General features: G+C 52.5%; 9 protein-coding genes across 9 annotated transcripts; 5 read left to right on the plus strand and 4 right to left on the minus strand.

Annotated features, from left to right (window-relative positions):
- Nucleotides 1-134: 134 nt before the first annotated feature.
- LRP88_04448 (Zn(II)2Cys6 transcription factor) lies at nt 135-2,798 on the plus strand (the record flags this gene model as incomplete). The annotated part of the gene is made up of 1 exon (XM_083241021.1): nt 135-2,798. The coding sequence occupies one exon, from the start codon at nt 135-137 to the stop codon at nt 2,796-2,798; it is 2,664 nt and encodes an 887-aa protein (XP_083102169.1).
- A 246-nt stretch (nt 2,799-3,044) lies between these two features.
- On the minus strand, nt 3,045-4,280 carry LRP88_04449 (uncharacterized protein; the record flags this gene model as incomplete). Its single annotated transcript, XM_083241022.1, has 1 exon — nt 3,045-4,280. The coding sequence occupies one exon, from the start codon at nt 4,278-4,280 to the stop codon at nt 3,045-3,047; it is 1,236 nt and encodes a 411-aa protein (XP_083102170.1).
- Nucleotides 4,281-5,141: 861 nt separating this feature from the next.
- On the plus strand, nt 5,142-6,978 carry LRP88_04450 (uncharacterized protein; the record flags this gene model as incomplete). The annotated part of the gene is made up of 2 exons (XM_083241023.1): nt 5,142-5,373; nt 5,447-6,978. 2 exons carry the CDS (start codon nt 5,142-5,144, stop codon nt 6,976-6,978), a joined length of 1,764 nt encoding a protein of 587 aa, XP_083102171.1.
- Nucleotides 6,979-7,373: 395 nt separating this feature from the next.
- Nucleotides 7,374-9,220, plus strand: LRP88_04451 (uncharacterized protein; the record flags this gene model as incomplete). Its single annotated transcript, XM_083241024.1, has 4 exons — nt 7,374-7,436; nt 7,501-7,606; nt 7,677-8,022; nt 8,311-9,220. 4 exons carry the CDS (start codon nt 7,374-7,376, stop codon nt 9,218-9,220), a joined length of 1,425 nt encoding a protein of 474 aa, XP_083102172.1.
- Nucleotides 9,221-9,829: 609 nt separating this feature from the next.
- Nucleotides 9,830-12,471, minus strand: LRP88_04452 (beta-glucosidase; the record flags this gene model as incomplete). Its single annotated transcript, XM_083241025.1, has 3 exons — nt 9,830-12,223; nt 12,282-12,353; nt 12,415-12,471. The coding sequence occupies 3 exons, from the start codon at nt 12,469-12,471 to the stop codon at nt 9,830-9,832; spliced, it is 2,523 nt and encodes an 840-aa protein (XP_083102173.1).
- Nucleotides 12,472-13,116: 645 nt separating this feature from the next.
- LRP88_04453 (uncharacterized protein) lies at nt 13,117-13,734 on the plus strand (the record flags this gene model as incomplete). Its single annotated transcript, XM_083241026.1, has 3 exons — nt 13,117-13,149; nt 13,206-13,271; nt 13,345-13,734. 3 exons carry the CDS (start codon nt 13,117-13,119, stop codon nt 13,732-13,734), a joined length of 489 nt encoding a protein of 162 aa, XP_083102174.1.
- Nucleotides 13,735-14,759: 1,025 nt separating this feature from the next.
- Nucleotides 14,760-15,902, minus strand: LRP88_04454 (SDR family oxidoreductase; the record flags this gene model as incomplete). Its single annotated transcript, XM_083241027.1, has 1 exon — nt 14,760-15,902. The coding sequence occupies one exon, from the start codon at nt 15,900-15,902 to the stop codon at nt 14,760-14,762; it is 1,143 nt and encodes a 380-aa protein (XP_083102175.1).
- Nucleotides 15,903-16,650: 748 nt separating this feature from the next.
- On the minus strand, nt 16,651-17,622 carry LRP88_04455 (thioesterase-like superfamily-domain-containing protein; the record flags this gene model as incomplete). Its single annotated transcript, XM_083241028.1, has 1 exon — nt 16,651-17,622. One exon carries the CDS (start codon nt 17,620-17,622, stop codon nt 16,651-16,653), a length of 972 nt encoding a protein of 323 aa, XP_083102176.1.
- Nucleotides 17,623-19,660: 2,038 nt separating this feature from the next.
- Nucleotides 19,661-24,610, plus strand: LRP88_04456 (ABC-2 type transporter-domain-containing protein; the record flags this gene model as incomplete). Its single annotated transcript, XM_083241029.1, has 11 exons — nt 19,661-20,300; nt 20,349-20,800; nt 20,848-20,944; nt 20,995-21,482; nt 21,532-22,127; nt 22,179-22,485; nt 22,574-23,144; nt 23,194-23,576; nt 23,627-23,813; nt 23,864-24,134; nt 24,193-24,610. The coding sequence occupies 11 exons, from the start codon at nt 19,661-19,663 to the stop codon at nt 24,608-24,610; spliced, it is 4,410 nt and encodes a 1,469-aa protein (XP_083102177.1).
- Between the last annotated feature and the right edge of the window lie 116 nt (nt 24,611-24,726).

A 24,726-nucleotide genomic window follows, 5' to 3' on the forward strand; every position in this document is an offset into this window, starting at 1 on the left:
CCAGCCAACAATCCCCTTCCTTGCCACCCTCTTCACCACCCATCACTTCCACAACGCGGCAGGCCCGGCACAACCTGAATTGCCTCAATCACTGTCTTAAGGGAGGTAGCCTGTATAAACACCTCGATCTTACCATGGAAAGCCCAGAAACGACAGACGCTGCTGGAAAAGCAACTGACGAGTTGCCCGCCGAGGAGCCCTCCTTCATCTGCAACGATGCCCAATGTGACAAACGTTTCTCCAGCGCTACGGCCTTAGCCCGAAATGCAAAGAACCACTCAGATCAGTGCACAGATGTCTGTCCAGTGTGTGAAGTTGGCTTCTTCCGCCACGATCTCCTAACCCGCCATATGAAGCTACACACCGACAGGGCGACGCTGAGAGGCGGGTCCAACTCGATGAAGCGCATCCGGAAGCGATGCCATACTGCATGCGACCGCTGCCGTGACTCCAAGAAGCGCTGCGATGGGCACCAGCCCTGCGCGGCTTGTCGGCTTGCTAGTAAGCCCTGCAAATTCGACACGTCGACGCAACGCATGAGTCGCGTGCTCAACCGCGAGAGGCGATCCTCCCCGTCAGAATCCCCTGGGTCGGCCGATGGCGCGACGCTGGAAACTGTCGAGAGCAACTCATCTACCACATGGTCCCATGGAGATGCTGGCCAAGGCCGAGTTTCGATGACGGTGGACGCCAGCCCCGGGACGGAGGAACCGCCCTCCAAGTGTAACTCGAATATTCAAGAGAGCCATGCCAACGACCTCGACAACTCTATGCTCGACTTGATGCCGTGGGCTTGGCTGCATGAGAATGCCTTCTTGGCCGACGATACGAATCTAGCAATGAATTCGATTATATCGGCCGACATTGGGCTCCCTCTTGATTTGTATCGGGACGTCCTAGAGGGTCATGGTTGTCAACTTGCCAGTCAGACTGGCCAATGCAGACCGTCCGACATTGCCCCAATACTTTCACCTACAAGTCAAGATATCGGACACACATCAACTTCTGCCACAGGTGGACGGGCCGGAGGGACAACGTCAGTCACGGATGCTGGTGCCTCGCTTGACCTGGCAATCCACAAGCATCGAACTGTCGACGAAGTAGTTCGGTCCGCGGGTCTTGAAGCGAGGGGTCTTTCTGCGTTGGACCGCGGGCTCTTTTGGGACTCTGTCTCTTGCAAGATTGCCCAGGCATTCCAAATCGATCCTTCAGCATCAACCGTCATGGACAGCTTTCTGCAGCTCTACCTGGATCACTTCCACCCCCTGTGGCCGCTTCTCAGCCGCCAGAATCTAGAGCCCAGAGAACTACACCCGTACCTCTACCTGGTTCTTTCGAGCATCGGAGCAATGTACGACGGTGGTCCTGCAAAGGAGTACGGCTCTATGATGCACACGGCTCTGTGTAGCTGCCTCTGCGCTCCCCTGGAGCTGGAACTTGAAGACGACGGAAGCGATCATATCTGGCTTGCGCAAGCCCGCCTCCTCACCCAGGTCGCAGCCCTCTACTTTAACCAGTCCAGGGCCTTCTCCTTTGCTCAGCATCTTGGGGTGCTACTTGTCGCCCAGGCCCGCAAGATAAGTCTATTCTCGGCGCCATTCTACAGGAACGGCATTGCCCTATTCCGGCGCTCGAGGTCCGTGTATCCCGACGCCGAGCGTCTCGCCCTGTGGCTCAGCACCGAGTCCCGGAGACGTCTCGCCTTTGGCATCTTCAGGGGCGACACCTTCACCAGTGTCGTCCTCAGCACGAAGCCCCTGGTGACCTTGGAAGAGATCGAGCTCGAGTTCCCAACCTGCCATTCTGTCTGGGCTGGGGAGAAGCTGGAGGCTCGTCAGGCTCTGGACCTGATCGACCACTACAGCACGCCCAACAATCCACTACCTGCTTCTGACATGTACCATATCATGATGGACAGAGGCGAAATCCTCCCGCCGCTAGAGCCTCTCGCCCATGAGCTGCTACTATTTGGGCTCCAGTGGCCGCTGTGGCGCTTTTCACACGACAGGGAACTTCTGGAGCGTCTGACAGGTAGGCCAGGTAGTGAGGATCTATGTCAGGTTTTCTATCAGCAGAGCGAGCCTTCCTTTGGCCGGAAAAGGCCAGAATCGATGACCTCGGAGACCGAGTCCCTCGATGCCCTCTCTAGGCGTATGGACGACCTCTTGGCCGACCGTAAAAGGCTACTGCATGCCCTTGGAAAATGGGAACGGGCTCTTCCCGTAGTCAAGACATTCTCTCGGACTGAGCAGGATCGCAGCTTCATCCTTAGCAGTCTCATCCTATACCATATAGGATACATGAGGTTGCTGGCGCCTATCGAAGAAGTCCACCAGGTTCAGTACCATATCATGAACAGGCGTCCGGTAGACGATGCCATGATCCAAAAGATCATTCAGTGGGCACACTCGCCGCAGGCGGAGCTCACCATGAGCCGCGTCGGTTCAGTCTGGTCGCTACTTGACAAGGAGTCATGCCGAGCTGCGAGTAGCCGCTCCAAGGTCAACATCCTGGCCTTTATCGGCCTGCATCACGGGGCGGCCCTGCTCTGGGCGTTTGCAGGATGCAGGAGGGACAAGCCAGAGAGCGAGTGGCTCTCGCTTCTTGGGTTTGACGATTCGTTTCCTTTGCCGGTTGATCATGAGGGATGCGGCGAGTCACGAGTTTTGCAGCCCTTCATTGACCAGTATGGCCGGATTGATCCTGCGGGATGGTCTTCTTTTGTTGAGCCCATGAAAGCGATGGCGAGGAATGAGTTCCCTGATGCAGGTTCGTTGGATACAGCCATGGTTGGGTAGCTTTGCTGCACCTGTTGGTACCTAGTATTATTCACACATTTGTGGTTGACGATTTTCTTGTTATACATCTTCACGACCTAAGTAAACATTTCAAGAGGCGTGGACTTGGGTTTATGGATAAATTCTCATGTGACAAATGTTCTTGCCTATGGCAGTAAAATATATCTGCTACTACTAAACACACGTCCAGCAACCTCCCTTCCTCCTATTCGCCATGGACCTTAGGCCACTTCCCACGCTCTTCTTTTAGATCGTTTCCTTAGCCTCTAGGAACTTGAGCCAAACGTGGCCCGTTTTTGATCCAGCAGCAAACACATCTGCCAGCTCCAGAGCATCCAGCTCGTGTCCGGGAGGCGTCACAGCTCGAAAGAACCGGAAGATCTTGCCAATCATGTACTTGAGCTCTGTCATGGCAAGGTTGGACCCCGGGCAGGATCGGCAGCCGTATCCGAACGGTGTCCAGTTCAGCCTCATCCTCTCATCAGCGTCAATCCAACGCTCGGGGGTCCAGTTGTTGGGCTCGGGAAAGACCTCCTCCAACCTGCCTTGGTTGTACGCAGCTGTCGATGCCACGACACCCTTGGGAATTCTTTTATCAGCTACAACAATCTCTTCCCCGAGATGCCTCTCTAGGGGCCCCGGAATCATCGGGTACAGACGCATGGTCTCGCGGATGACGCCGTCCAGGTACGGTAGGTCCATCATCTCACGGATGTTGATGTCGTCAGGATCAGGGTATCGCTCAAACAGCTCCCTGCGCAGGCAATCCTGAGCATCGGGATGACGCGTAAGAAGCCAGCAGGCAAAGGCCGCAGTGTGGGAAGTGGTGGACGACCCTGCGGCGAGCATCTCGACCATGTATGCGGGAATATCCTCAGTGGGAACCGCTGGTGCATTTGCAGAGTTCATGGACTGGAGCATCGACAAGACATCCTTCTCTCGGTTCTTGTCAGCACCGCCGCTCTTCCACCGCTGAAGCGCCTCGCGAGCCGTGATGTCCATGTCATTGCAGTCGTTTCGGAGCTGTTTCCAGCTTCTGCTCCCGCATGTCTGGACCAGCATGTCGAGGGCAGGGATGAAACTCTTGAGAGCGTTCCACGTGCTGAATGCGTGGAATCGGCGTAGAAAAACAGGTGTCTCCTCGTTTTGGGCGTTTCTGCTTGACAGCAGAGTATCCGTCTCCCCCCACAAGACATCAGTGACGATGTCCAGGGCAAGGAGCCGAAACACAACGACACCGTCTACTGTGCTGTTCTCTTTTGTGCTTGTCTTCAACAGCTGGATGAACTCGTCAACGTGAGACTCCAGGTTCTCGACTAAGACCGAGAGGTTGCGATTCTGGAAGCACTGCAAGAGGTTGTTGCGCGAAGGAGCAGCAGCGCGATAGTCGACAAAGCCAAGCGTCGAGGTGACGCCTTTCCAGCTTCCCATAGACTTGTAGAAGCTCGTCTTGTTGGAAAACCGGCTGTAGATAATCTTCATGGCGGAATCGTCGGTTGTATGAACCTGGTCTGGGGCTATGACAACGACGGGACCGTACTTGTCAAGCAATCTCGTGGCGTATGCGGTTCGAGCTCGATTTAGAGTTGCCCATAGTAGTGGGAGTCGCGAGACTCGCGTGTACCAAGGGCCGGGGATGTGGCGTACAGGAGAGAGAAGGAAGGGATAGATTAGCTAGGAAGAAAGGGAAATGTCAGCTTTAATGAATGTATGGACACATGGTGGGCTTGGAGTACCTTGCTATAAACTATATAGAGGCTTAACAGGATGGCACTCCACCCAGCCAGGCTCAAGTCAGGAAGCTGTTGGAGGATTTGCATGGTGAAAATGGAGTGACTTGTTGTATATCTGGTTCAAAAAGGCCAGCAGAGTCAGATTGGCGGTATCTGGGTGTGATCAAGTCTGTAGAGGGGCAGCAGTGATGGGAATTTATCTTGAAGCGCCCGCCGAGGCACCTCATTCTGCTTCTCTTCCCCGTATCCAGGATCCTTCAGTGGACCCGTGGGGAATTTGCCGGGAATGAAGGGGTTGGCCCTGGGGGAGGGCCATTGTCCAATGCCAGCCGCTCCGAAGGTCATGTTGTCGGATAATGTGGTAGGCCACGGGGATTGCCGACCATGGAGATGATCCTCGGCACGTATGTTGTCTCGCGGAATTGGAGACACTCACGGGATTTTTGAAGGCATGAATAAGCCCATTTACCACTTTTCCAGATACTGTCGCGTTGTCCGTCGATGAGGCCTACGGAGTTGAAATAGTTGACCGGTCGCTGCTGAGCAGGGTGTAACTCCGAGTCATCCATCACCAGCTCTCGCCTAATTGCATATTTCCAAAGACGCTCAAATGAATCAACGCTCTAATATGGAAGCCCCCGTTTTGATCATTGGTACTGGCCCTTCGGGGGCCACGACCGCCCTCCTGCTCGCGCGAATGGGGATCAAATCGATGGTAGTCTCCAAGCACAAGAGCACGGCCAACACCCCCCGGGCACACATCTTCAACCAAAGAGCAATGGAGGTGCTGAGAGATGCTGGCCTCGAGCAAAAGTTTCGAGATATAGCAACGCCCGCTGATGGTAAGCAAGATGCTCTATTACTTCTTCCATGCCTTCATTGTTGCGGTCATTTGCTGAACAACAAATGGGGCAGATATGCAACCCACTTCGTGGCTCAACACTCTGACTGGCGAGGAGTACGGTCGCCTCTGGGCCTGGGGGAATAAGCCAGAACAGCGTGGTGACTACATTGCCGCAAGTCCATGCGTCATGTCGGACATCCCCCAGACGGTTCTTGAGCCTGTCATTGTCGAAGAGGCTAAGCGGCTCGGGGCCGACTTCAGATTCCACACCGAATTTGTCAAGTTTCGGGAGATTGAGGGCGGAGTTGCTACCGTCCTCCGCGATCGAGGCAGCAACGAGAAGTACACTGTTACATCGAGATTTCTCGTGGGCGCAGATGGGGCCAGGAGCGCTGTTCTCACACAGCTAGGAATTCCCATCCACGGACGCCAAGTCAACACGGCCTTCAACGTCCACATCCGAGCCGATCTCACCAAGTACTTGGCACACAGACCTGGGAGCTTGAACTGGGTCCTGAACACTCAAGCACCCGAGTGGTCCGCCGTGGGGAACTTCCGCATGGTGACGCCATGGAACGAGTTTGTGGTTTCCATGCACCCTGCCACCAAGGACCCGACCTCGTTCCAGCCAACCCACGAGTCTCTCAAGGCCCGTCTGCATGAGATGATTGGAGACTCCAGCGTCGACATTGAGATCCTGTCCTACTTCTCGTGGTCTATCAATGACCAGGTCGCCGAGAGGTGGCACCAAGGGCGTGTCTTTTGCATCGGCGACGCTACGCACCGTCATCCACCCATCAACGGTCTCGGTAGCAACACTTGCATTTCCGACGCCTTCAACCTCTCTTGGAAGCTAGCATACGTGCTAAAGGGTCTTGCCGCGCCCTCTTTGCTCGAGACCTTGACGGTAGAGAGAAAGCCTGTCGGTGACGGCATCGTCCGTCGGGCCAACGACGGAATGGAAGCTCATCGCCGACTCTGGGACGTCTTGGGCCTCGACGCCGTAAGTCGAGACAAGGCGACAAAGGTGCTAGCCTCTGCCACCCCCGAAGGCGCGGGGTTACGACGACAACTCCGTGACGCCATGGAGGCGACCGAGGATGAGGTTCAGGCGCTGGGTATACAGATGAACCAAGTCTACAAGGAGTCAACAGCAGTCTTGGCAGAGCCAGATGACGAGCCTCCCAACTTTGACCATCTGAATGCCATCAGGCAAGTGTTCGTTTCCACGTATCCCGGATACCACTTGCCTCACGTCTGGCTGGCAGCGGACGCAATGTCACCGCGGATATCGACGCTGGACTTGAGCGGTGACGGCGCCTTTACTCTTCTCACGGGCATCGGCGGAGAGGCTTGGATCAAGGCTGCCAAGAGCATTACCGTAGAGACTGGCGTAAAAGTCACTGGATACTCGATTGGTTTCCATTGCGACTACATGGATTGCTACCGTCAATGGGTGCGAGTCAGGGGCGTGGATGAGGATGGCGCTGTGCTGGTTCGGCCGGACCACTTTGTAGCCTGGAGGTCCCGTAGATTGATTAGTGATCCAGAGACGAAACTCAGGGCAGTTCTAGGAGGGATACTAGGGACAAGATCGCATTAAAACTATTGTATAGTTGATAATTACATTATTATTTTTGAGCTTTTTTAAATCCATTTCTCCCTATTTTGGCTGAGCCGTATTCATGTTATTTTGGCATCTACAATATCCTTTTACATCATCTAAAATAAATCCTCAAAGAGTATCATTATACCAACATGCCGGGTAAGTGAGCGGAGTTCTCGTAGTCCATGGTAGCGGGAGGCTAAGTCTTGACATGTCGGATAATGTGGTTTGTGACCTTATCATCCGCCCGCTAGACGCTATTGTTCATCTTGCCAAACCTGGGGATTTCCCCATGGGGCTTACTGGAATAGAATAAGTAGTCAGTTGTCGATCCTCCCCTTGATAGTTTTCCTTTTACCACAACACCTCTTTCTCACAGGATATCACGCAACATGGGGGTTTTGAACCGCGGAAAGAAGCACAATGAATCGTCTGTTGGCCCAGCCCTCGCTGCGGTACGTAGCCCGATGGGGGCAGTAAACTCTTTTCCACGGCTCCTCCTCTGACATTACATTGTAGGTCCTTCCGGATGACCCAAGGCCCTGGTACCGGATTGGATACCTCTTAAAGCTCAACTGCTGTCTCATGGTGCCTCTTCTCTCCTCGACCACCCTAGGCTACGATGGTATGTGACAGCTACTCAGTGGGGTACATACGACCTTGGCTCGTTCTAACACATGTTTCTACATTTCTAGGATCCATGATGAACGGCCTCCAAACCCTCCCTCAGTGGCGAACCTTTTTCGATCAGCCAGAGGGAGCGATCCTTGGCCTCATGAACTCTGTGTACCCGCTGGGCAAGGTGTTCGGCATGGTGGCCGTCACGTATGTCTCTGATCGCTGGGGTCGCAAGCTTCCTCTCCTCATCGGCATGGTGACATGCATTGGCTTTGCCATCATGCAAGGGCTGTCTCAGAATCTGGGCACCTTTGTTGCGGCTCGAGCCCTGCTGGGGTGCGCGACCTCGTTTATCAGCCAGGCGAGCCCTATTCTCATCACTGAGGTTGCATATCCCACTCACCGAGGAAAGATCACGGCCATGTACAACACATTCTATGCAAGTACCTCCCTCACCGCCTCACGTCCACAGATGGCTGGGTTCATATCATGCTAACCATGTTGGCCATGACTAGTATTTCGGTGCCATCTTCGCTGCTTGGTCTACCTTTGGGACCTTCAAGATTAGTTCAACTTGGAGCTGGCGCATCCCCTCCCTGCTCCAGGGAGCCATACCGGCAATTCAACTCGCAGGCCTGTTCTTCGTCCCTGAATCCCCAAGGTATATTGCATGGTTCTTGAGACATCATCTGTTAGCTAATGCGGGATCAGATGGCTCGCGTCTCGTGGTCGGAAAGAGGAAGCCCGACAGATCTTTGCCACCTATCACGCCGGGGGAGACATCAACTCCCCCTTGGTGGCTTTTGAAGTGGACGAGGTCCAGCAAGCGCTCAACGAAGAAAGTCAAGAAATGTCCCAAAGTTCCTGGCTCGATCTTGTTCGAGGACAAGCTAATAGGAGGCGCACTCTTATCGCCATCATCGTTGGCTGGTTCTCCCAATGGTGCGGCGTCGCCGTGACATCGTACTACCTTACCCTTGTCCTCAACACTATCGGCATCACGGAAGCAAAGGACCAGACTCTCATCAACGGTCTGCTTCAGATCTTTAACTGGATCATCGCAACCTTTCTAGGCGCTCTCATGGTTGACCGCCTCGGCCGACGTTTCCTCTTTTTGGTCTCAACCGCAGGCATGCTAGCCAGCTATATCGTCTGGACCGGCCTTACCTCGTACTTTGTTAGCAGCCGCGACGAAGCAGCCGGCCGCGCTGTGGTCGCCTTTATCTTCATCTTTTACTTCTTTTATGATATTGCGTGGACACCCCTGTTGCAGGCCTACCCCGTCGAGATCTTCCCCTTTACGCTTCGCAGTCGCGGACTGTCTCTCACTTATATCACTGCGTCTACGGGCCTTATCGTGGGAAATCAGGTCAACCCTATCGCGATGAAGGCTATCGCCTGGAAGTATTACATTGTCTTCTGTTGCATCCTTGGTCTACTCTTTGCCATCATCTGGTTCCTCTTTCCCGAGACAAAGGGCCGTACCTTGGAGGAGATCCGAGAGGTTTTTGAGGGTGAATCGTCCACCGATAGGGACATCGAGAATGAAGACAAGCTCAAAGGGGATGGCAGAGCCACTCCTACCAGGCATGTCCAGCACAAGGAGCTTGAGCGTTCTTGACGGGGTGAGCTATTGGTATCATGATCCTACATCTAGGCAAGGCCATTGCAAGGCCTACCATGATTGGGATGCACATATTTGGCACACTTCTCGCCGGGAGATTGTTCTTGCTACATGATCCTGTTTCGCGTATGGTGGTATCAAGTTCAATTATCGTAACTACCATGCACTAAAGACTATATTGGATAGGATTAGGTCTCTATAGATGTCACTACTGGATAGAAAACTGTTCCTCGCCCACCATTTACTGCTTCACCCCGGCGTCTGAGAAACTAAGAGTTGACTATCTGTAGACCTGGGATCACAAGACTGCCGAGCCACTACCATCCTGCCCTCCTTCCTGACTCCTCAATTCGAATGCCAGAAGATTCTTGTGAAGCAGATTAATAGCTCTTAAGCCATCTTTTCGAAACGTCACGAAGTTCAATATACAGTCTATGTATAGGTAACTCGGCAGTTCTGAGTCAAACGTAGTTTAATCACCTTGAAGGGTTGAATCGTGCGGCACAAACACGGTAGCCTCGAGATTGGGATCTCTTCCTAAAGACGCCTACGTTTCGCTGCGTTCTTTTATCAAAAACCTTAATCCGACTCCAGATCCCAAGTAGCCTATGGCGAGTAACTAGTGCCCTTGACAGTGACGGGAATAACCTCCAGGATATCTGAAGCCGACGATGCCAGCGAAAAGTCGTATTCTCCTGCCTGTACCACCCACCGCCCTAGCGCCTCGTCGTAGTAAGCCAAGTCCCGCATAGCAACGGAGAGCTGCAGAGTTTGCTCCTCGCCAGGCTTCAGAAAAACTTTCTGGAAGGCCACAAGAGCCTTGACAGGGTGTTGGTCGGCATTCCTATTCTTCTTTCCAACGTAGATCTGCGCAACCGTCGCCCCGTCCATAGACCCAGAATTTGAGACATCAACCGTGACCGCGAAGGCGTTGTCTGCTTCTTGAAACACTTTGAGGTTCCCATAGGCAAAGGCAGTATACGAAAGACCATGACCAAAGGCAAAGTTCAGCTTGTCATGACCAACACGGTCATAGTGCCGATATCCCACAAACATGCCCTCGGCGTAGTTGACCTCCAGGCGGCCATTTACATAGGTACCAGGAAAGTTGCCATGGGCCGGTGCATCTTGGATCTTTCTCGGAAAGCTAACCGGAAGACGTCCTTCTGGGTTCACAGCTCCAGTGAGAACATCGGCGATGGCATTGCCACACTCTTGTCCAGGGAACCATGCCTGCAGCACAGCTGCGACCTTGTCGACCCAGGGCATCGCAACCGGGACGCCCGTTGAGTTGACTACAATGGTTCTGCGATTCGCTGCTGCAACGGCTGCCACCATGGCATCCTGGTTCCGCGGAAGATGGAAGCCCTCTTGATCTCGACCCTCAGACTCCCACTGAGGGTCGTGGCCAGTGAAGACAATAGCAATGTCAGCTTCGGCTGCTACCTGGGCTGCTTCCGTCACCAAGTCGGCGTCGTGTTCTGACTCGAGGGAAAAGCCCATTCTCACTCCCGTCCGGCCCTCGAGGATCTCGAGGCCGACGTTGACTGGCGGGCTGCTATGGATACACAGGCGATACTTTTTGTTAGCCTCGAGGTGAACTCTGATTTCCGATTCGTTGGCAACGCCAAAGAAAGCCCCCATTGGGTCAGAATAGTTCATGGGTTGATCAAGGACGAGACGGTCATCGATGAACACCTGGGTCGGGCCAACGCCTGAGCAGGCGAGGTAGTGTGTGCCTGTCTCTTTAGGAGTAAAGTACCCGATAAGGTCCAGGTCTTTCCATAGCGACTCCTGAGAGCCGAGTGGAGAGTAGACAGATGCTGGGAACCCGTGGATGGTCGAGGCCAAGGGCCCACAAAACTCGGATAGCTGACGAGTAAAGCCAGGTTGACCGTCAAGACCAATGATCTCTCCGTAGCCAGCGTCTTTGGTGATGGGAGCCAAGAGGCGCTCCCTATGGGCCCCCATTGCAAACGCGAATTCGACATGTTCCCCGAGGGCTGTATGGAGGGCATCCCAGGGCGTGATTTTATAATGAGCGTTGACAGCTGCGCTGCCGCCGCCGTGAGCGAGGCCGACTTTAGCGTACCCAATCAAGGCAATCTTTTTGCCCTTGGTGTTCTCCTTGTTTATCGGCAAGACATGGTTGCTATTCTTGAGAAGCACAATGCCGCGCGCTCCAGCATCTCGGATCAAAGCCCTATGCTGGGGCCTATCAACTGCGACTGGGATGACGTTGGATGCCGTCGCTTCGGTATCGTTGAAAGCACCGACTCGTGCAAGAAACTGAAGGACTGTCCTTGATCGATCGTCGATATAGCTCTCTGTTAACTCCCCCTGCTTCAGCGCCTCCATCACGGCGTCAAGCTTCCGTACCTGCGGCGGTCCCGGCATTTCGAGGTCGAGGCCAGCCTTCAGACCTTCGGCGACGGTATTGGTGCCGCCCCAGTCGCTCATGACGAGGCCCTTCCAGTTCCATTGGCCTCGCAGCACGTCTTCCAGCAACCACTTGTTTGCGTCGCAATGTATGCCGTTGATGCAATTATAGGCCGTCATCACTGCCCAAGGAGAGGCCTCCTTAATTGCAATCTCGAATGGCCGCAGGTATATCTCTCGTAGGGCTCGCTCGGTAATAGCTTCGTTGACGGTAAAACGCTCCGTCTCCTGCTCGTTGGCGACAAAGTGTTTTATCGTAGCTGCGACGCCGTGGTTTTGCACTCCCTGTATCGTCTGCGAGGCGAGCTTCCCAGACAGAAACGGATCCTCGCTGAAGCTCTCAAAGTTGCGTCCTCCCAGGGGATGACGATGGATGCAGACGGTAGGGGCGAGCAGACATCGAGCCCCCTTGCCCACAGCTTCCTGGCCGAGCGCGTGACCGACTCTTCTGGCTATACCGAGATCGAAGGTCGCGGCGATGCTGCACGCTGCAGGGAAGCATGCGGCGGCTGTGTTGCCGTCCGCGGCGGGACCTCGTGTGCCATTAGGGCCATCTGTGAACTATGGACAAAGTGCGTCAGTATGCATCATGTTGTTAGGGAGGAAATGGGACACCAACCTTGATGAAAGGCACACCCTTGTTAGGAATTGGCGCAGATTCAAAGAGCGCCCTCCCAGAAAGAAGTGTGACCTGCAGATTGGTTCGTTATATCGGACACGGACGAGAAGACTCCTCTCTGGGTGACACTCACCTTTTCCTCCAGCGTTAAAGACGTGAGAATGGCTTCAATATCAACGGTGGATTCCATGGCCTTGCTCGAAAGGTAGGTGGTGCAGCTGATGGGAGAGAGCACGGTAAGAAAGCTGCAGTACGATGTATCCGAAATGAAGTAGCTATAGCAACTCAAGGCTCAGAATTTATTAGGTGTGTTTGTACCCCGCTACCTTTCAACGGCAACGCGCATCGGTGGGATCTGCAGACGCAACCACTTTATCCGACTCAAGCATGGTGCTTTGCGAGGGCCCAAGCGAAAACTCACGCGTTACCTGGGGGCATAAAGAAGTAGACTAGTCACCAGGCCACCTACTTTTATTTTGCAAAACTCATCGGGATTTTCTAGGGACTCACTGTTTTGTGTTGTGTGTTCAACAGGAGGTGCCTGGCCCTTAGTAACCGCGGTCTGGTCTGGTAAAAGGTGGCCACCATATCCGACCGCCACGCGAAGAGTCTTGCCGGAAAGTGCCTGTTTCTGCCCACGTGGTAATACAGAAAGTAGAACCGGGATCCGAAACCTTATTTCCCCGCACGGTTCTCACATGCTACTTTGAAGATTCTGCATGGGGATATAAATGCAAAAGTGGGATGTTTCTCAGGCTGGGTGAGAGCACAGTTTGTCGGGAGCCTTTGATGAAAACCTGACCCCCCGTTAATTTCCTGAACTCACCCGCGTACAATGTTGGTCCCCAACCTCGAATCAGCGCCCGAGGTCAGTAATCCTCGAGAAAGGACGTGTATCTTCAAACTGACATGGAAACCGGGCAGGGCACCAAGATCTGGCTGCTACACCTTGGAAATCTCGTTGCAGATGAAGGCTTTTTTCTCCCTCATGTCAGTCCGTGCTCTTTTTCTCTTCCCGGTGAACCTAGAAAATGACCCTAATGCACTCCTCTCAACGACATAGGCAAATACTTCTAGCTCGAGCAACCCCAAGCCCGAGCATGCCCGACGATGCATGGTGATGATTTCAGTGCTCATCTACCACCCGGAAGAGGGGTTGATCCTCTTTGAGACTGGAGCCGGTAAAGACTACCCCGAGATCTGGGGCCCTATGCTGGTGGACCTCTTTGCTCGGGAGGGCTACACCAAGGATATGGAGCTGGACGTGGCCATCAAGAAGACTGGAAACGACATCAAAGATGTCAAAGCCGTCATCATTGGTCATTTGCATTTGGACCATGCTGGAGGTCTTGAGCACTTCAGGGGGACTGATGTCCCGATCTACGCCCATGAGCTGGAGCTGAAGCATGCCTTTTACAGTGTTGCAACCAAGACAGACCTCGGTGAGTCCTAAGCCCAATCTATATAGTATTGTTTCGTTCCGAGGGCTAAATTCCGGCCATCTTCCAGGTCTTTACTTGCCATCGTACCTCCAATTCGACTTGAATTGGAAGCCGTTCCATGGAAGCAGCCTCGGCTTTGCACAGGGTATATTCATCCACCACTGTCCAGGGCATACCCCAGGACTCTGCATTATCCAGATCAACTTGAAGAAGAGCGGGATATGGATCTTCACATCTGATCAGTACATTGTTCGGGAAAATTATGACTCACTTGGGACTCAGGGCTGGCTGACCCGAGACCATCATGCGTGGTCTCAGTCGAACCAGATGGTGCACTTTCTCCAGAAGATCACAAAGGCCAAGGTGATTTTCGGGCATGATCGCGAGGTTTTTCAACAGTACCAATCTGCTCCACACTGTTACACTTAGATAGGATTAACCAGTGTGCCAGGTTAGTGGTTGTGTCAATCTTTACACCCTTAGTAGGAACAAGATTCTTTGTTTTCTGGGTGTACATCGCATGATGGAGTGTGTAGAGGGAGATATACTGCTTCCCCCAGTCTATTCTATGGTTTCATCTGCTTTCAATGCTATTTTTTAACTTGGCTCGTGGCATCAGAGGGTAGCAAGATATTCCAAAAGCTACACAAAAAGCTACTAGCATCAAAGAGACCTACGCATTTTCCGTGTGCCATTGAAAGTTGGAAATCCGACATCTTCGGTTAAGGGCATGGGAAGGGAACAGACCCAATACAGTCAAAGTTGGACAGTTATTGGAAGGTAAGACAGCATTCTACTTGGGTTTAGTTGAATGCAAGATATTATAGGAGGTTCTCTTGCTGGAGGCCTCAACCTTAGGCGATTCATATATTGCCACATTGGCTCCGTTGTCTCACTCACGGAGGAGAAGACACGGTGCCAACCAACCAAAGCCTGAACAAGAGCAATAGTATGCGATGCACCCAGCTGGAAGCATGTGCTTTACATCGAGGCTTAATCAATCAGTGTTCCATTGTTCGCTACCTATCTGTCCTTGTCAAGTCGACTTGGGTAGCTGACCAAGCTCAGCAAACCTCTCAAAGGCGTCAACAAAAGACTGATAGGAATCAATGTGACCATTCCAGCCAAAAGCCCTGGCCTTGTTGATGCTAAGCGTTGCATTCCAACCTCGCTGAAACACCCAGTCCTGGAACCCCCATGTCCCGGCCTTCCAGGTAGGTTTCGCCGCCGGGCATCCAGCCCTGTCGCAGATGCGCTCCCAGACTTCTTGCTTGTCCTTTGACCATTCTTCGAAGCTGGTGTCGAGCTGAGTTTGGCCGTACTCGGGCCGCGGCTTTGAGAATGCCTGATCGCTGCTTGCCCTGGCTCCGAAGTAGGCGGCCAGGCGGGGCCACATGTGCTTCCACGAGAAGTAGTCGCCGTTGGTGACGTTGAAGGCCTGGTTCCCCGCGTGGGGATGCGTCGACGCCCAGATGGTGAGATCGGCAATCAAGCGGAAATCCGAGATGTCGTCGTACCCCTCATAGTATATTTGGTTGGTGGGCATCTTTGCCTCGACGCCGAGCTCCCTGCAAACCATCATGTACAGGGCTATGGTAAGGGCTTCATTCATGCCGTTGGGCTTAACGGTGTAACCGATGATGGCCTCCGGCCTGATAACGTTCCAAAGCCACTTCTGGCCCTTTTGCCTCTGGATTAGGTGGTCCTCCTGATGGAAGTAGAAGTTTCCGACAGAAGTCTCCCGCCGGGGTTCCTCTTCCCGGGCAGGAGAAGGAACAGGGCCGAGATGGACGTTGTAGTGCTTACCCTCGGTCTGCAGAACGCAGCTCTCGAGGTTAGGGGCCACCTCAAGGAGGGAATCAAGAAAATTTTCAAACAGGGCTTTATTGGCCTTATTGAGATTTTGGAAGTCGTCCTCGTGAACGTAGGAGGAGAAGTATGCGTGGGTGACTTTTGCGCAGACTGGCCTCATCTCTGGGATCAAGGAATTGGCATCCTTGGTGAAATCCAGAGGAATAAAGGTGATGCGGTCATCCTTGACGGTGCATTGGAGAGGTGACAGGGATGTCGCAATGATCTCGGACCATTCGTCGGGGCCGGTCTTTTCAGCCAAATGCCGGATGAGGGCGGACCCGGTGATGCCATTGGCGCCGGTGATGAATGCAACTTTGGGTGGCATGTTTAAGGCAAATATGTGCAGGGTTTAATGGTATTGAGTCTCAAGTGACTGTGAAAATCCGAGGTATTGTGCTGATGCTGACGAGGCATAGAGGAGTTCAAATGACGTCTCTTTTTATGCTCTAGCGGACGGCAGAGACAAGTCGATGTTTGAAACCACCTCATCCGATCTGAACTTTATTACTCCGCATCCACGAGCCGTTAACCGCCACCTCCCATCGGCCCATGACTTGCCGACATGGGCCGCGGGGATTAGCTTGCCACTTGGCGTTTTCCATGGTCTAGTTAGCATTGTTTTTCGGATTTGAGGGGATGGCCCCTAACTGAACGGACCACTGGGGCTGTGTGTTGTGTATCTTTAAGCTATCCCATACTGTACGCCGGCGGAAACCTCCGCTCCGTGCCGGCCCACTAGTGTTGATAACAAAGATAGTTCTCTCACTATGAGCATACCTGTTATATCCTGTCCCTTTCTGTGCTTCTTGGTTGGGCAAAGCTAGGTGCAGACTGAAGTATCCCTCACAGAAACGGATGTGATTGACTTGAACCCCGGAAGTTTCTGTCGGTTGATGGGATAATTTAATTCAACATTTAGATATCACGAAAGTGATTCATATCTATTCATATCTAAACCGCTTTGAGCATTTCCCTTTCCAGAGATGACTCTAACCTAATGACAGCCTGAGTCTCACCAGGCTATACCATCGCTTTTCTATCCTTATAGTCCCTGATAAACAATGCAAAGCCCCTCAGAGCTTTGGCTCGACTCCCTTCTGGAGCCGTAGAATAGACTGCTGACTCTCAGACGCCACCAAGTTGCCATGCTCATCCCAAAGCTTTCCCTCAGCAAACGTCCTCCCATTTCCAGCTCTATAAGTCCTCCGCTCTTTAAGATGCCACTCGTTCAACTTGAGGTCGGGGACAAAAATCCGCAGAGCAAAGTCCAAGCTCGAACAGACCGTCACATCATCAAACCAGAGATGATTGTGGCTGAGTGGGAGGAACGAAAGGCCACCGTCCATCAGGAAGGAAAGAGCGGCCATGTTGTCGGCATGTGTTACGAGGGGATCTCTGGCGCGCTGCCATTCTGCCGATGCCTTGTCGGTGACGTGACGATCATCTTGAGTTGTGACCTTGTCCTTGATCGCCCCACCCATGTTTTGACCGGCTACACCTTCAAGACAGTACTGGGCATCGAAAAAGGTGTCGAAAGCTGAAAATGACTCTAGGAACGCGTCGGCTTGCTCCTTTTCAACAGTTCCGTCGGCGATTAGTTTGTTGATGTGTTCAGCCATGTTTTCGGTCTTGTCACTCCCCGGCTTAGGCCAGTTGGGGTTCGGTGGTTCCGTATATGTGAGAGTAGATGGCTCTATCACGTGAAAGTCGGCGATGAGTTCCAAGCAGACGCGAAACTTGCCATCTGGTTGCTGTTGCTTAACCTGGACGCGTCGTGTAGCGAAAGACCTGGTGTCTCTGGTGTGTGTAACGCTGCAGTGCAACTTTCTATCGGTTGAAGCGGGGCCGAGAAAGTGTCCCAGCACGGAGTACAACGCCATGGTGGGAGGTGCAGTTGCACAGGCGGCGCTCACGGCAACGCCTGCAGTACATCCTCCGTAAGCGATGGGCATGGAATTGCCCATTCTGATGGGGAGCGTCTTGGAGACATATTCTCCCTTTTCCAGCTGCTCCACGGCAACTTGTTCAGCGAGAGTCGGAGCCATGACGATATGAGACGAGATGATGGAAAGAGAAAGTCTAAGTTGAAGATAAAGATGAGATCGCAGGTGACATTCCTCGGCTCCTTATCCAAGGGAGACCCTGGTTTTGATGACGTTTCGGCCAAGGTGGAGATGCCTCGGTTGGAGTGGAGCATCATTCGCCATTCCTATTGGATCGGCTCCAGAAAAGCAAACTCCGACGGAGAATATCTCCACGTGAAAGACAATGTCAGCCAAAGTTCTGGGTACGATGAAGGTCAGATTCACGGCAGTTTAGGGTTATGTAATGTCTAATGGCTCGTTGAGAAACTGCAATTTTAAATGGTCACTCTTAAACTTAAATGGCCAATACAGGACAGGTCGCTGATACCAGAGACAATTGCAGGTGGATATGGACATCAGTGCGACACATGCAAGAAAAGTTGATAAGGCTGACGGGATCTTACAACGTCTCCATTTGACTGGCTGGAGACGTATTTAACTTTAATATGAGGTGGATGCCATGGGTTAGGTGATTGCCGTCAGCATTCAGAACTCAGCACAACCCATGGGACATTTGTCCATGGTGCACTCACATCTGCCCTTTGACATATCAAGCTTGTGATGTTACTCAAACCACGCCTTGCGTCCTTTATCAACCCAGCCTGTATAAACAAAATACATGAATATATTTTACTACACTTTGGACAAATTTTTAACCAGTTCTTAAGCCCTTCTACTGATGTCTCGAGTCAAAGCAGTCTTCACCGGTTAAATCACTCACCTACCCTGTAGCTCCGGCCATATTTCACAATCTTTCACTGACTCAGAATCCGACAAAAGCCAATCGTCCGTTAATTCAGTTGAATCAAGCACGCACGCAATTTCACTAGCAGGGGATTAGTTGGCTTCGTAAGAGACCAATGGAAGTTGAGAGGTTGCAGTGGTGAACCAAGCCACGTGTCATGTCATTTCAGCCGCAAGGTGGCGTTGAACCCAGCTGCGGGAAGCCAAAGAGACCTTAGTCACGCTGATCAACAGCTATTTAGTGCCATGAGCTCTTGGAAACTATGCCTGTGACTCTGGATGGTCAGGGTGATGTGATTGTGATGTGATGGGCAAGACAGCCTACAGGCATTGAGCAACATCAACAACAGCCACATCGGGGTCGATGTGGCGCCGCGTGCATATTCGAAAAATTGAGGCATATAAAGCATGAGATCCTTCGTCGACTGCAAGGTATATGATAGGCGACCTGAAGTCGGCTTCTTGATGGTGGGAGAGTGGCGTGATTGATCGATCCCCATGAATGGCACAGCAACAAGCAATGAAGCTTGAATGTCGATGAAACCAGACCATTTGACGATACTCTCTACGTCATTCAGTAACACCTCAGATCCCTCATTGTGCGAATACGTCACTGAACTTCGTAGAACTCGTTGCGGAGTGATGCCAGGTGACGACGGCAGTGAAGCACGTAGTCTCGACGGTCAACCCGACCTCGCCAATCAATGCCAACGAAATGCATCCCCTTTCTTAAGCGAACCTGTCGCAGCCTTGCCCCAAACTGAACCCCTCCGATAAAACGAGTGCGAAGGCGACCCGTGGACCCCCGGGCTCGGGCCTCCGCGGGCTCCTTGTGGGGACCCGGTCCACACACATTTAATCATATCCCCCGACTCCGTCGGTTCGGGGCGACTCAGCTTCGAGAGCCAAGAAAGTGACTCGCAAGCTACTGCAAGGAATTTGTCTCTGCGGATTTGCGGCGAGTGCTGATTCACCCGCGGGCCCCGTTCCCTTTATACGAATTTGCTTGTCCGCACAGGACTTTTCCACTCGGGTCCGGAGCCCCGGTTCTTTCTTGTCAACCTTATTTCTTTGCGGACTTCAACTTTGCAGATCTTTTGGATTAACAGGTTTGATGGTAGAGGCTTGTTGATGGTTCTTATACTTAAGACCTGTGCTCCCTGATCTGATCTGATTTTGAACTCGACAAGCCTCTGGACATCATACCATCTAGAACAAAAGTCTCGACCATTGATCGATCCTTGGCGCCTTCAACATGGCCCCTGAAGACGAAAAGACACCCGGAGGTCTGACCCCGGGCGAAAGAGCCGACCACCACGAGGATGGCACATCAACATCAACCGCCGCCAGCATCAAGGATGACACAGCAGTTAGCAGCTCCCATTCAGACGAAGGTCCTTCGAGGGTTATGAACCACGAGATTGAGGCTCTTGCACGACAACTCACCAGAGCTTCTACCACAGTTGGCGCCGAACTTCACGCCTTTTGTCCTCAGCCCGGCACCCGACTTGATCCCGGTTCGCCCAACTTTGATGCACGAGCATGGGTCAAGGCCTTTGTCAAGCTTGACGAGTCCGAAGCTGGCTCTGCACCTCCTCGCAGTCTCGGTGTCGCCTTTCGAGACCTGAATGTGTTCGGATGGGGTACCGGTGCTGAACACCAGAAGAGTGTTATCGACTATCCATTGGATGTTGTCAAGTCTTTGGTGGATCTCTTGAGTTCTCGAAAGAAGAGACGTGTCGATATTCTTCGCAACTTTGAGGGTGTTGTGGAGGAGGGCGAGTTGCTTCTTGTGCTTGGACCTCCTGGATCTGGTTGTTCTACTCTTCTCAAGACCATTGCGGGTGAAACAGCTGGTCTTGAAGTTGACCCCCAGTCGTACATGAACTTCCGAGGTGAGCATCAATTGGTTCATGTATAAACTCTTTCTAACAATTGCCAAGGTATCGAAGAAAGCCACATGCGAACCTCGTTCCGCGGCGATGTCCTCTACAACGCAGAAGTCGACACCCACCTCGCCCACCTCACAGTCGGCGAGACCCTCTCCTTCGCCGCAAGCGCCCACTCCCGCCGTCACGTCCCCGGCGGCGTGACCCGTGCGCAGGCGGATACAATGATGCGCGACGTCATGATGGCCATCTTTGGCATCAGCCACACTGTCGACACACGAGTTGGCGATGACTTTGTTCGAGGTGTTAGTGGTGGTGAGAGGAAGCGTGTTAGCATTGCCGAGGCTGCTCTCACGGGCGCCAAGTTGCAGTGCTGGGATAACACTACGCGTGGATTGGATAGTGGGAACGCCATCAACTTTTGCAAGACTTTGAGGCTGCAGGCTGATCTTGTGGGAGTTGCTGGTGCCGTTGCTATCTACCAGGCACCTCAGTCAGCTTATGATGTAAGTCTACAATCAGGAACTATCAGAGGAGAACTAACATTTGGTAGTTGTTCGATCGTGTTACTGTTCTTTACGAGGGACGGCAGATCTTCTTTGGCAAGATCACCGAAGCAAAGCAATACTTTGAAAGCCTCGGCTTCGAGTGTAAGTTCACCTGCAAACACTTTTTGCTTTCCAAAAAACTGACAAGATAGGCCCTGATCGACAAACCACTCCCGACTTCCTCACCTCAATGACCAGCCCTCAAGAGAGACGAGTGAAGCCCGGCTATGAACGCACAGCCCCTCGAACCCCCGATGAATTCGCCGAACGCTGGCAAGCCAGTGAACCACGCAAGCAGCTCCTCCGCGAACTCTCCGAATACGAGCAAAACCACCCTCGCGAGGAGCGCTTGGCTGAATATCAAACCTCTCGCCGTGCAGAGCAGTTCAAGGGCCAGCGTGCCAAGTCTCCCTACACCATCTCGTATGCGCACCAAGTCAGACTCACGCTCTGGCGTAGCTGGCGCAGGTTGCTTGCTGATCCCGGGTTCACGATTGCTTCACTCTTGTTCAACTTGATTATGGCCCTGGTTCTGGGAAGTATGTTTTACAACCTCAAGAACGATTCTTCGACATTCTACTACAGAGGAGGACTCATCTTTTTCTCACTGCTATTCAACGCCTTTGCTAGCCAGCTTGAGGTAAACAACCAGCTAATTCAAAGCCTGACTGATACTGACTGAATAACAGGTCTTGACTGTCTACGTCGAGCGTCCCGTGGTTGAAAAACACAACCGCTACGCCTTCTATCATCAGTCCACCCAGGCCATTGCCAGCTACCTCATCGACATTCCTTACAAGACGGTCAACATGTTTGTCTTCAACATCACGGTGTACTTCATGGCCCACCTACGAAGAGAAGCAGGCAACTTTTTCTTCTTCTGCCTCGCCTCATACCTCACCACGCTGGTCATGTCAAGCATCTACCGCACGCTGGCCTGTCTCACTCGCACCTCTCACCAAGCTATGGTTCCCTCTGCTCTTCTTAGTCTCGGCTTGATGATCTACACCGGCTTCACCATCCCCACTGACTACATGCTCGGATGGTCTCGCTGGATGAACTACATTAACCCCCTGGCTTATGCGTTCGAGGCCCTCATGGCGAATGAGTTCCACAACAGAGAGTTCCCTTGCGCCCAGATAGTTCCTCGAGGCCCTGGCTACGATGATCTCCCTCCCGAGTCGAGGATTTGCGCTGTTGTTGGTGCTGAGCCTGGATCCAACGTTGTCAACGGTGACAGGTACATCAACATGTCGTTTGACTACAGCAACGCTCACAAGTGGCGGTAAGTTGAAAATCTCTCACCTCATACTAAAAACTACTGACATCGCTATAGAAACGTTGGTATCCTCTGTGGTTTCCTCGTCGCCTTCTTCCTCGCCTACATCGTCTCTGCCGAATACGCCAAGCCCCCACAGAGTAAGGGTGAAGTCCTCGTCTTCCGCAAGGGCAAGATGCCTCCTTCTATGAAGGAGAGCGGCAAGGGTGACTCTGAAGCGCAAAAGACTGAACGACCTGTTGTTGCTGAAAAGGTTGCCAATAACGGCTCCAGTGGTCTTACTGCTGGTGCATCCGTGTTCCACTGGGAGGATCTCTGCTATGATATTCAGATCAAGGGCAATGAGCGACGACTTTTGGATCATGTTGATGGTTGGGTCAAACCTGGCATGTCCACGGCATTGATGGTATGTGAGCTCCTTGATATTGAAAATGCTCGACTAACACTCTCAGGGTGTTTCTGGCGCCGGAAAGACTACTCTCCTCGATGTTCTCGCTACTCGTGTCACCATGGGTGTCGTCAGCGGAGACACTCGCATCGACGGAAAGCCAACCGACTCTTCCTTCCAGCACCGCGTCGGCTACGTTCAGCAACAGGATGTCCACTTGAACACCATGACAGTCCGCGAAGCTCTCGAGTTCAGCGCCCTCCTCCGCCAATCCGCCGAGATCTCCCGTGAAGAGAAGATCAAGTACGTCGAACAGGTCATTGAAATGCTCGACATGCAGGAATTCTCCGACGCTGTTATTGGAACGCCCGGTGAGGGTCTCAACGTTGAGCAAAGGAAGCGTCTTACCATCGGTGTCGAACTGGCTGCTCGTCCTCAACTGCTTGTCTTCCTTGATGAACCTACTTCAGGACTTGACTCTCAGACTTCTTGGGCTATTTGCGATCTGATTGAAAAGTTGACTGCTAGTGGTCAGGCTGTTCTCTGCACTATTCATCAACCTTCGGCTATTCTGTTCCAGCGATTTGATAGGCTGCTTTTGCTCGCCCCTGGAGGAAGAACTGTCTACTTTGGAGGTCAGTCTACTATCAAACCAGTTTCGCATACTTCCACTAACAATCTCAGACCTCGGAAACGAATCCAAGACCCTCCTGGAGTACTTTGAACGGAACGGTGCCCCTCCCTGCCCCCCTGACGCCAACCCCGCCGAGTACATGCTTCAAATCATCAAACCTGTTCATGATGACGAGGACACGATCGACTGGCACCAGGTCTGGAGAAACTCTCCCGAATTCAAGGACGTCAAGAAGGAACTTGTGCGACTCAACTCTCTGGCATCTACTCAACCTGAAGGTTCTTCTGCATTCGCCGATGGTGACGCATCTCAGCACAATGAATTTGTGGCTTCCTTCACGACGCAGTTCCGGGAGGTTCTTATCCGTACTTGGAAGCACTTCTGGCGGTCTCCTACCTACATCTGGTCCAAGACTAGCCTGATTGTTCTCGCTGTGAGTCGCTTGCAACCAACGAGATGCTCCATCACTGACAGTTGAATTAGTCCCTGTATCTCGGTTTCAGTTTCAACGCCAACAACAGTATCCAAGGTCTTCAGAACCAGCTCTTCGCCATCTTCATGTACCTCGTCCTGTTTGGCAACATCAACGAGCAAATCATGCCCATGTTTGTTCCCCAGCGCGCCCTCTACGAAGTCCGTGAGAGACCCTCCAAGATCTACCGATGGAACAGTAAGTCATTCCCCATCTTCAGATCAAAAACATCAAACTGACTCTTGTAGCCTACATCCTTGCCAACATCCTCGTCGAAGTTGCATGGAACAGCTTCATGGCTGTCATCATGTACTTCTGCTGGTACTATCCCGTGGGCTTTGTGCAAAACACCACATCCGACGATGTCAGCACTCGTGGATTCCTCGTCTTCCTCTTCCTCCTTATGTTCATGCTCTTCACAAGCACCTTCTCTCACTTTGCCATTGTGTGGATTGAGACTGCCGAGGAGGCCGGTGTTCTCGCCTCGCTTCTGTGGATGCTTTGCATTTCTTTCTGCGGGTAAGTTGTTCCCTATCCACTATTTCTCTTCATTTAATGGGTGCTAACGTTCATGCAGCGTCGGTGTTCCTTATCGCGACATCCCCAAGTTCTGGACATTCATGTACCGTGCATCTCCTGGCACATACCTCGTCAGCGGCATCATGTCGACCGCTGTATACGGCTCTAACGTTGAATGTGCCGACAACGAGGTTCTTCACATGGCAGCCCCTGCCAACATGACTTGTGAAAGCTTTATGGGCCCCTTCATCAAGGAGGCAGGAGGATATCTTCTCAACCCCCTGTCTTCCGACACCTGCCAATACTGCAGCCTCGCTTCGACGGAGCAATATCTGAAGAATTTCGAGATTGACTACAGCGACAGGTGGTGGCACTTTGGCCTTCTTTGGGTCTACATCGCCTTCAACATTGGTGCTACTCTTGGTCTTTACTGGTACTTCCGAGTGCCCAAGGGTGCCGGAGTCAAGCGAAACTAAGAGAAGCTGAAGAGGGGGAGAAGAGGTGGTTTACATTCAATCATGCACTAATGGCCTAGATCAAGATTGATCATATTGCATATTAATTGGTTTATAGACTTTGGGTTCGGTTACAA

Source organism: Fusarium phalaenopsidis, assembly GCF_050370095.1.
Source record: "Fusarium phalaenopsidis strain FUZ10S chromosome Unknown contig_32292, whole genome shotgun sequence".
Taxonomy (NCBI): domain Eukaryota; kingdom Fungi; phylum Ascomycota; class Sordariomycetes; order Hypocreales; family Nectriaceae; genus Fusarium; species Fusarium phalaenopsidis.